At 39.7% G+C, this 11,697-nt stretch overlaps 1 protein-coding gene across 1 annotated transcript; it reads right to left on the bottom strand.

Moving 5' to 3' along the window:
• Positions 1 to 6,403: 6,403 nt before the first annotated feature.
• Positions 6,404 to 11,697, bottom strand: LOC102191992 (semaphorin-4E-like). Its single transcript, XM_013915228.1, has 13 exons — positions 11,503 to 11,697; positions 11,270 to 11,332; positions 11,063 to 11,158; positions 10,022 to 10,121; positions 9,814 to 9,924; positions 9,528 to 9,676; positions 9,243 to 9,418; positions 8,137 to 8,287; positions 7,823 to 8,045; positions 7,607 to 7,725; positions 7,282 to 7,448; positions 7,154 to 7,203; positions 6,404 to 7,025 (listed from the first exon to the last, which is right to left on the bottom strand). Exons 1-13 carry the CDS (start codon positions 11,695 to 11,697, stop codon positions 6,583 to 6,585), a joined length of 2,043 nt encoding a protein of 680 aa, XP_013770682.1. The 3' UTR covers positions 6,404 to 6,582.

Raw genomic sequence — 11,697 nt, 5'->3', positions numbered from 1 at the left:
AAAAAATAATGTGCACATTTCCACGAGAGAAATCCCACACCTGATTCTATCCTAGCCATTCTATCCTCGCTTTTTACATCCAACACAAAAACTGCAGTCGTGGTGCTTTCGATTGTACTCAGAACTCGGAAATTCTGCCTTCTGAATAGGAAGATGTAGGTAACACCAGACTGCAGATGAGCTGCATACAGAGCTGGACTGGGACAAAAAAAATCGTCCCGGGCATTTTGACTAGAGACCGGCCCACCATTATAGGAAAAATCATAAAGCCTTTGAATGAAAATAAACACTGTTGTGACACTGATGTACACTGTTCTGATGGTATATATGCATCAATCTATCAATTGTTTGTTGCAAGACTCGGATAATTATTTTTTTTAAAGTGAGACATTTTAAATGAGAATAAGAAAGTATTTCCTTGTGCCCCCCTTTCCCTGTTAATGCCCTACATGGACCCCTGGCAACACTTTGCTAGATCCGCCCCTGCACAGTTACCAGCTGTCAGCTACCTAAAAAAGGATCCTGGTGTTATTTGTCTCTCAGAAACTGTTCATAACTTCCCTTCAACTCATTCATGTCACCTAAAAGGTAAACCTGTTTCTCCATCACAGCTCTGATGATTCAGTAAGGACATCTCCTGGTTTCATCTTCATGTTTCCCTCTCACCACATAACCAAACTGATATCATGACCAGCAGCTTTACAGCTGTGGCTCCAGCAAACATCAGCTGATACTAGAAATTAATATTAAATAAATTCTAACAACAGCTGATCAAGCTTAAACGTGCTGCTGTTGTTTACCGTGACATCCGCTGGTTTCCTTTTTCTGGCGCAAAGTGGGCGATAAATAAACAAGAGAGAAAAGCCGATCAGCTGATCATTGATCAGTTTCATGATTGAAGTAGAAACAGGAGAGGGAGGGTGAGAGGATGAGAGAAGAAAAGGCAGCTGTGCAGCGTAAACACAGAATAACTCCAGCTTTGTGTCTTTTTCATTCTAGCTGAAACACAAACTGTGTTCCTTTTCACCTCAATACGAAACGCATGATATTTTCTCTGAATACGAGACGATTCCGTTTTTTACGGGACGGTTGGCAACTCTAATAATTAACCTTATGAACAAAATAAAGTTCAACATCAGTAACTTCATAGCACCCACCCAGCTGTATAGAAACTCCGTCATGCTAGCTAGCACGCAGTACGAAAAAGTCAGCATAACGAAAATAAACTCCACCTAAACTTGGTTTATATCTGACCCAGATGGACTGCAGGTTATAATTTCTTACCTGAAGTTCAGTTCACTTGACACTCTCGGACCAGCGGCCGCTTCGGGTCTCTCCTCTTGCCTCCCTTTTCCTTCATCCACCTGCTGGCTTCCACCACTTGCTAATGTTATTGAATCTGTGGAAGCTCCGCGATAGCCACCACACGAAGTAACGAATAACGAGCCTATCTAAATCCCAGTAACGAGTAACGCGTTCCTGGTTTTGGCATAATAACTAGTTACCGTGCTCGTTACCACAATAATAACGTAGTTACTGTAATGCGTTACTTAATAACGTGTTAGTCCCAACACTGGTCGTAATAGACATTTTTGTTTCTGTCCTGGACCCAGATTGCATTTTACCATCGCACTCTCATCCTGTCATACAATAAAAGTGAAGTAATGTCCATGTGTCCACCCCTTATAACTTTTAGACCAACCTCCTCCATACAAAGTGAAATTAGATGGAAGAAAAACATATATATTTTTTCTGTCCACCTGGTATGCAGACAATTAAAGAATCTTTGGAATCCAAGTAATGATGAAATTGTAACTGCAATATAAGTTACTGAATTTAGTTCAGTAACTTATATTCTCAATATAAGTGATAATAGTAATGTGTTATTGTGGAATACATTACACCCAACACTTGCCTCCATCTTGGACTTTGAAACCTGATGTCATGAATGAGGGTATGCATGATCATGTGGTAGTGCCCTGTCACGCCCCGAAACATATTAGTGATGATTTCTTAGGCTATACAATGTGTTCACATCAAAGTTTATGCATGGCATGCTCATGTGCAAAGTCCCTACAAACTGAAGTAAACTTGAACAGTGCTGCAAATAGAGCTCTTGATTGCACATCTGAAGGTTTGAAAGCATTTGTACTTTAGTTTAACTCCTTTGACTAATGTTTTTACAATCTTCTATTGTCCAGTTTAGGTGCTAGCATTAGCTCAGTTTCCTGTTCTTACCTGAAAGGAATGGCACACTGTGTGGTCTTCTGCTGCTCATCTCTATCAAGGTTCACCAGGTTCTGTGTTCAGAGATGCTCTTCTGTGGAGCTCAGTTACAAGTGGTTATTCAGGTTATGTTTGCCTTCCTATCAGCTTCAAGTAGTGCAGCCAGTCCCTAACAAAGTAACCCCTTTGTTTGGCACATCAACAGCAGCTGGATTTGGATCCACCTTTTAAACAGCAAATCTGTGGATGGGCTGAAGAACAACATCCAATCTGATCAAGAAGCAGCTGGGACCTCAGTGGTCCAGCATCAAAAAAAGGGATCGACCATTAAGGCTGAAGACTCAAACCACAATGGGAACACAAGTGAGCTGAGGATGAAGACTGCAGCCAGACTAAACACACAAACACCCACCAGCTCAGTGACAAAGTTCCAACACAATGCTTACATACATTATCACAGCCCTGCACACCATCCCCACGACCAGCATCACAGAAACCAGTGAAATGGCATGTGCCACTACAACAGCAATCCTCAAGATCAAGAATGCTACATGCAGAGAGAGCCCCCCCATGGAGAAGAAGGTTGGAAACCAAGATCCAAAGAGGTGTGTTCCTCAACTAACAGAGGTGCAGATCTTTCTACTGTGTGGAAAAGAAGTATAACAAGATGTCACACAGAGAACAGAGAGCTGTTCATAGTGTTTTGTATTATTTTATTTTTAAGGCAGTAGCTGTGATCTCAGAGCAGTTTTCAAAACTATTCAAACGTTAGCGCACTCAGTAAACTAAAAGACTCCCATATTTCCTTGGCAGACAACTGAACCTCTTAGATAACATAGTCTGGAGTTGACCAACTACACACCTTTAAAAAAAAAAGTAGTTGGCAGATTTCAATACTATACTTACTTAACTGGACATTATAGTTATGCATGACTGCCATCTTGTGGCAGCAAATGATACTAACACATGATAGTGATATGTGCAGTATACCAAGAATGTTAAGTGGGGTTATCATTTCTTCATTTTGTGTGTTGAAATAAATATTTGAGGAAGTCAGAGTGGGACTGTGGTTTACAGGCCAATGTTTCTGACTGTGGAAATGGTATCGTCTGAACTTCTACTGATCTATGCAGTGCTTATCTGCTTTCACTTGTGAATAATCAATGCTAGGCTGGTGGCCAACAGGAAACCTCTCATCTTCAGTGATGTTTTTCAAGGCATAAACACTGGACACACTTACAGATACAGTTATACAGATGAGTATTAGCAGCAGGTTCTCTCTTAAAACTTGTGAAGTTATCTGATTACAACAGCTGTATAATTGAATCCTAAATCGCACACACCCAGATGCAGTTCCTAAATGTGTCTTTCATGTATGTGCTTGCAATGGCATTTCATTATCTTTCCTTTTATAAATCCGGTTTAGTCACTTCAGTCTAATTACAGACAACAATCAATGTTTTCCGGTTTATGTTTCCTCTCATCTCCAAATTTCAACATATTTCTATTTACTTATTCACATATGTGAGTTAACTTTTCACAAAATGCTTCCAAAGGAAAAAGTAACTATTCCAGTCACATTTCTGCCTTCGAGTTGAGGGGAGAAAGTCTACAAGAGGCACGGGAAAAGCGATGACGAAGGAATAGAAAAAGCACTGGGTATAGACGTGGAGGAGAGAATGACTGAGGCACATGGGAAAGAGAGTAAAAAAGACAGACAGAAAAGCGAGAACCAGCCGACATTTAGAGAGCAGTTTTCATTCCCCTGAGAACTAATTACACCATCACCACAGAGCTCAGTTCAAGGCCACTTTAAAAAACTAATGTTGTTTCTTTTTTCCTCCCCCTTTTTCCTCAGCGGCTGCAGATAAAAAACACACAGCTTCTCCAAATACATCCCATGCTGCCATCTAGTGAGAAGCATGGATTTGAACAGCTTACAGAAGGATTAATGAAGCAAAGTGAGTCTGGCACATGTCCTCAAGTGCTTTCTGTTATCTAAACCCAGAAGGTTGTTTTCACATTGATCTACTGGGGTGGGTGGACTCACCTTTACACTCATTTTAAAGGATACTGATGATGCAAGGACAAATATTTTGGCAGCCAGTCCTTGTAATTACAAAGCCCCTTAAAGAGGACCTATAGTGCTTTTTCCCAGCTCCAACATCTCAATTCCTCTCTGCTTGTGACAGGAAGATGTAAACAAGCAACATAGAGGGCAGCCATGTGGATCAGCATTGCTGGTGGTACTGCACTATACTGATGTAGAAAATGAATACCCGTATAGTGGCTGTAGTCCAATCCAGTCGCTGATGGAGTGATGCTTAACCCCGTTCCAGACAGGCGTGTGGTGCCAACATGCAAGGAAATAAATAATTCTGCTGCTACTAGCACTTGTAATGTTAGGCGCCCTTGGCAGATCAATGAGCTGACATGATGATTATACAAGATAAAAATCCAGGATAAAAAAAGAGTGTTTAAAGCAGTGTGAAACCTGAGCTTTTTGGCTCATGTACAAATGTTGAGCTCATTATTTGAAACTTTAGCCATGTTTCATATGAACAGCTACTATTATAGCCGTATACATACATGTCAGAAAGTAAAAAAATATAAAAAAAAGAATAGTTGACCTTTAGGAATCACGAATGGCAATATTCATCTAGACTTTTACTGTGATCCTGATCCACATGAACAGCTTATGTGTTACAAGTTATGTGGTAAGATAATGTGGCATTTATTTCTCATTGTAAAAGCTGCTGCATGAGAGCACAGCAGTTCTTCCTGGCTGTTGTTTCTTGTAGCTCTATGGTGTAATCTATGCTGTTGTTTGCATGCCTACCCGTACTGCTATCCGAACGCTTCTGTGACAGGTGTGTTAGCAATGCACAGCAGAAGAGCGCACACACAGCTGTTTCAATCTAACACTCGCCCAACCCAACCACCACCGCATATGCACACACCCATTAACTCCTGTGTCAAAGCCAAAGTTGTAACAGCCAAAGCACAGCAATGACTGGAGCCATAATCACAGTGACAGCTATATGTCATCCAATAGCTGCAGTAATAATCACTGCAGACAGTGAGAAGCTGGATGGACTAGCTGCCATTATTTCTGAATGCTGTGCTACAGACTGAGCACACAAAGCTGAGGGTGCCCTGAATTATGCTGTGCTAGCAACCAGTGCAGCCTACTCCTTTATACATGATGCCATCAAACAGCTCAGCCAATCATTGCAGGTGAGAGGAAATGTAAAATGTACTTAAACCTTTCCTCATCATCCTTAATTGAGTATTTAAAAAGAAATGTGATATGGTAGCAGCTTCCAACATACATATGATTAGAATGGACTTTGTGGTGATACAAGAGGCCTGCACACTGGTTAAAGTCAAATATTCAAAGATACAAAATCATAGAAACATGTGCTTTATTTTTATTTTTGAAGGTTTTTAATTGAAAAAAACATTTTAATGTCTCTTATCTACAGCGGAGTCCTTAAATATCATAAGGCAGAGATGTCAAACTCATTTGACATTGTGTGCCACATAAGACCCACTTTGATGTCAAGTTGGACCAATTAGATTCAATTTTATTTATATAGCATCATATCTCAGCTGTTGCATCAATGCTCAACCAGTGAAACTCCTCTTTCTGTCAGTGTAAAGCTTAAGTATAAATTTAATTCTGACATATCTTCAAATAAGAAAGCGAAGTGAACTTTCAGCCACAGGTCTTAGTTTTTCTACATTATAAACAAATGCTGCTGTATTAAATGAAAAGAAATATGTCAACATGACTCTTTGGGCTTAAACTGTGATAAGCAAAATTGCAGGAAAATTTTCACGTAGGTCATTATGCAGACTTGTTTTTCTTACTGGAAAAAAGCAAAAACAAGAGTTTTTCTGTAATTTAATTGTTTTTCTATTATTTAATTACTTTGGTTTAGTATAAATGTAGCAAAAGCTGTGAAATAAAAAAAAACAGATAAAAGTCAAGATAAATTACATAACATTGTGCCTAATAGATAAAATACACAAACTCCAAAGTCCATAGGTCGACACTGGCACTGTTTGGCTCACAAATATGACAACAAAATATAATGTCTAATCATTTTATTGAATCACTGTAACAATTTCAGTGGGTGTAATGATGCTGAGTTTGGAATTCCATGACTGTTTTCATATGGTCTGTTTTTTATTTCCTTTTTTTGCATTAAATGTAACAAAGGTAGAGGAGTAGAAGAAGAGACTGGTCTGAGATCTCACAAACACTGATGCTATTGCCGGTGTCCTTTTGTGCTAGCATCCTTCCCACTTTGAAGCGGGCCTTCCTCCATGCATCTTTAACGTGCTTGGTTCCTAATAATTACAAGGCCTCATTTGATGGTTGTTGCAGTTCTTGTTGCCACGTCGAATGTTTCCTTTTTTTGACTTTAGGTATCCAATCACCATAAACACAGCTTTGGAAAATGAGACCAAGGAAACAACAGCAGCCATTATGCAAACTGCAGCCCTCAGGTTCGTCATAATGGCATCAGTGTCGTGAACCTTAACAAGGTACTGAGCAATGGTTTTTCTGTGGACTCTGCCCTTCACTGCTTCTACTGTCTCACATCTGTACAGTCCAGCATCAGAATAGGAAGGTCTGATGATGAGACCCAGACTCAATACAGTGAATTGTGGACCAAAATGAAGGACGTTGTGAGAAAAGTACCAGATGATTGGTAGGTTGGTGTCAGGGGAACATGGGAGGAGCTGAGATATGTTGACGTTGAAGTAGACAGTGACAGGTTTCTTTTTTGCTGAGGGACAGATCAAACAAAACAAAAGCTCTTTATATCTCCATGTTGTTGTAAATGGTAAAAATTAGTGATCTGTTTTTGTCAGCCTGCACTTGCTTGCACTGCAAGAGAATGAATGCTGCACTTACACTCAGAGGGTGGGCACATCGTGATGTCTCCATTACTGAGACTCTGAATCCTAGAAGGAGGGAAAAACCTTCATTTAGTCCAAAGCTTAGCACTCTCCCTCTTTAGCATGGTCAGTAATTTGGCTTACATTGATGAGTTTGATGCACCAAAAACCGATGCACACTGGCTTCTGATCTGGTCCCAGCCACAGTATGGATCTCTGGCAAGAAGGCAGTCATCACATGATGTGTAGCGGCTACAGTCTCTAAGATTAATCTGAACAACTGCATTACTGGTGCCACTGTACAGATGGCCCTACAGGGAAAAAACAAACAAACAAAACGAGTTTACAGCCATCTCTCTACAAGCATATTTAAATTACTACTGCTCAGAGCTGAGTAAGACAGCCATTAAACTCAAGTTAAAGATTTCCCAGCTTAGTTTTGCATTTGGACAAAATGAGTGAACCTTACAGTCTTGGAGGAAAGCTGCAGGAAATCCACAGGCTGAGGCTCTTTAAACAGCTGCAGCTCCTCAATGATACGCCCGTCCTCACCTTCAAACTTCACCGCCTTCTGCAGCCAACCAGTATCTGTGGGAAAGAGAAATGAATCCATCATGGAGCTTCATCTGTCAGTGTGATTCATCTGTCTTGTGTGATTTTGTTACTGGCATGGATGAATGTGCACCTGTGCCGACGAACATAATCAGGTGCTGTTGTCCATCCAGTGACGTGACTTGGTCCACTACAATGTTCGAAAAATGCGTCATTGGCTTGAAAAGCAGAGGCTTGCCAGTCATTGGTGAAACCACACCCTCCATCAGAGGGTGGTTCTTTACAAACAACAGCGTTGTGTCTGAGAGGTTCAAAGAGCTCGTCAGGCCGCTGGCATGCATTTCATCATCAATGCACTGAGTATATGACAGAAAGCAAGTCAGATTATGTTGTTTTTTATTTAAAAGGAAAAGTCAGTTAATATATAAAGATTGGCTTAATACTCACTGAACCAGGGTAGGGGGATGGCTCCTCTCCTGTGTATATGTCCCAGTTCCCAGTATCCAACTCAGTCAGAAACCTCCCACTAAACACCTGGCTGATGTCTGACAGCTTGTATGCACAGACAGCAGAGTGACTGCAATCACAGGAGGGCTCCCTGCAACAGATACAAAAAAAGCCCTACAGCATATATATGACTGCTGATACATTGCGTATACCTGTACTTGGTATTTGTTTGCAACTTAACACAAAATGTTTTATCTCAGAAAATAATTCTAATATTTCACTTGAAAAAGCTGAATTCAATTTATTTTGGTATGTCTCATTTTGTCATGTAATGACAGCAGCTGTTTTAGCCCATATTAACCACATTTTCCCTGCAGACTTGGAAAATGTTCCAAACAGACTCTTGTAATGTCAGGAATGCTTGGCCGCCTTAATTTAGTGCTACAGAAATGTTCTTTGAAGCTGTTAGGTGTGGTTGGGCCAATTATCCCTCTTCAGTAGTTCCACTGTGGTGTCACTCTCTCTCTTCTTCATCTCTTTACATGCACCCTTTTCTTAAATCTCTAACCCTGATTCATCAGTAAGTAGGGGTTTTCTATGATCCGCTGTGAATGGAGATACACCTTCACCCACTGGACTTGTTTCCTTTTCTGATAGCTAGTTTTGAGATACTAGACCTCTGAGATAATTATCAGCCAGCTTGTGGTATCTGTTGTTGTTTATTGTCTCTTGTGTTTGTTCACTTTTACTCTGCCTTGTGATTTAATCCTGAGATTATTTACTAGGTGGCTTTGTGACAAACTAAAGAAAGTTCTAAGAGAAACATGGTGCACCACCATATTTCTAGCAGTGAACAATTGCTGCAAGCTATGATGAGATGACCTGAGCTGTCGTGCAAGATTTTGATTAAATGAATTCACTTTGACCTAAAAATGGCACCATTTATATATTTATCTGGACATCCATCACCCAGTCGCAAAAATCATTTAATCAAACTACACTGGAACATTGAACTCATGAAGTCATTACAGTATACTGTTGCTTTGGTTTTATCAGTACTGTACATGCAAAATAATGATGCTATAATACAAATTAACACAGCTTACGAGTTGGAGATGAATGTGGCGTAGAAGACGCTGTTCCTCCAGTCATTCTCGTCTGAGAGGAGAAAAACATCCTGGACCAAAGATGGTGAGCCAACATCTCCAAATGGACAGTTCAGTCTGGCTTTCAGGAAAGAAGTCCACTTTTGCTGTAGTGTCCTTTTGCCCCCCAAGTCGCTCTAAAACCAAACCCATAAACAATTGTAACATTTGTGCCACGTTACAAAGACATTTACTGCACACGAACATGGCCTTGATATTTTCTTTACAGTAGTTTACAGTAGCTACCTTACACACACGAGCAATCCTGGACACTGGGATGCTGCCGTGAAGTTCCTCCACAGCATTTTCATAGAAGAACAGAAACACGTTGCCATCTTCACCCTTGCTGCTATTTTTGCTTGCTTCAATGAGGCTTATGGAAATCATGGTGGGATCTGGGTCAAACCATTTACAATATGAGATCAAATAGTTAAGAGTTTTACAAGGTGGAGCTATTAAGGTCTGTCTCAGGTATCTGACACCTTATAATGAGGTGCATAATTGGGTTACATGTCCAGAAAGATGAAATTACCATTTAACCAGGAGCGTTTTAATTCAGTCTTGACAGGGTTTAGTCCGAATCTCTGGAACACCGATTCTGTACCCAGAAAGTTTGTCGAAGCAGCAGAGTACAAAGTATCACCTTTTGAGTGGAAAGGAAAAAGCTTTAGCTTTCTGGAATCTCATCTTATGCCAGACTATTATTCATCAAAGGAAGAAGAATACATACAGCTACTCACCATCCATAAAGGTCGCAAAGCGTTGGTAGGGGTCAAAAGGAATTTTCCCCCGACCTGTTTGTGTTTTTCTTTCCAAGGAGAGAGTTCCGTTTGTTAAAGTCTGTTAAAAGATTAAATCATGTTTAAGGGTCTCACGTTATTAATCAGTGTGGACAGTGTTTTCACTACATGCTAAAATTTACAAAGTACTATAAGCTGTTACAGTAATGGCAGGGTTTGGTGTAGTATTGCATTTTCTTGTCATATTTTTGACTTTTGTTTCTTGTTTTCATTTTTATTTTTTCATGCTGAGTTTTTGTGTTGTTGTTCAGGTGCACACATTTGTTCTAGTCTCCCGTGTGTATAGTATTTGTCCTGCTGGTTTCCTCATGTGTCCTGCACTTTCTCTGTGTGTGATTGTAAGTAACAAAAGTAATTAATTTCATGCCAAGTGAACTAGCATGCCTTATTCATTTTCATGCCAAAGGGTAAATAAAAAAATCGAAACAATATCTCTGACTCTCTATTACTAAAATACCTAATTATGAACTGTAATAAGGTTAAATAACCTTGTTCTGCCAAACCTTTTTTTAATAGCCTCCGATTTCATCTAAAGATCACCAACTAGCACTTCATTTTATATTTCCTTAATAAATAAATCAATAAATATAATGCTGCAAACAATATGACTGTTTACAATGATGGTACAAACAGTTAGGCTAAGATTATCTATAAAGCTATTTAGCAACCATAGATGACAGTTCAGTCCCTGAAGTTTAATATTTTACTGTTGAAGATGTAAAGTAATAAAATAAATCCCACACTATATAAAACGGTGTCTGTTTGAATATTATGCGTTATTTCCACTAAATTGTTAATTTTATATATTTTTGCTCTGTTGCTCCAGCTGCAAATTGAAACACAAGCCGATGCTTGTCTTTGGAAATATATTCATCATCTCTTTTCCCATTTCGGATATTTTATTTTCCTGATTTAGTGGCATATCCATGTCTTTACGTTTGGTCCTGTGTATTCTAAGTTTGCTTTTACAAAGATACTTACCATATAGTCACACACAGGGTTGAAAGCGTTTGTCCCACACACAAGCATTTTACTGTCCCCCATTGTGTGCAGGGTCCTGATAAAGTTATCACATTCCTGTTGGAAGACCATACAAAAATAAAAGAATAAAGTCCCAAACTGTAAGTTGTGTTTGGGAGTGAAAACCTCCACGTAGAGCTGATAATATTTGCTAACTTTTTACTATACCTCAGCACTCTTGCCCTTCATCTGACAGAGGTCTTTATCTGCAGAGCTCACAGCCCATTTATTCTGGAAGAAAAAACTACTGGTAATGACCAAGACTCTTTTATGTTTGACAAGCTTCTTATGGTTCTCTATTTGAGTATTTTGAAACCTGCAGATTAATTCTTTCACATTAAAAAGGGGTCGCCATTCTGAAATAGAGCACAGCGGTCTACTCAGACAAACAAAGGTCATACCTCGCTGGTCTGTTTGGTGATGTCATCCAAGCTAAGGGTGAGCACTTTCCCTCTGGCACCAAGGACAAGCTGACCAATGTCTTCTCTTACCATCAAAGAGCTCAAACTGTCAAAGCCAGACTCTTTGAACTGTTTCAAGTTTATGTCTAGGGTAGACAGGTGGACAAGGAGCTTGAGGTTATCATTCAAACCCAT

This window comes from Pundamilia nyererei, unplaced genomic scaffold (assembly GCF_000239375.1).
Source record: "Pundamilia nyererei isolate P.nyererei 1_Seehausen unplaced genomic scaffold, PunNye1.0 scaffold00274, whole genome shotgun sequence".
Taxonomy (NCBI): domain Eukaryota; kingdom Metazoa; phylum Chordata; class Actinopteri; order Cichliformes; family Cichlidae; genus Pundamilia; species Pundamilia nyererei.
This window is presented reverse-complemented; position numbering and strand designations above follow the sequence as displayed.

Coding starts and splice junctions, on each gene's coding strand:
- LOC102191992 (XM_013915228.1), bottom strand. CDS start 11,697: ATGGGTTTGAATGATAACCTCAAGCTCCTTGTCCACCTGTCTACCCTA. Junction 8,288..9,242: donor GCCACATTCATCTCCAACTC/GTAAGCTGTGTT, acceptor TATCTGTTGCAG/GGAGCCCTCCTGTGATTGCA. Junction 7,026..7,153: donor GATGTGCCCACCCTCTGAGT/GTAAGTGCAGCA, acceptor TCTGTCCCTCAG/CAAAAAAGAAACCTGTCACT.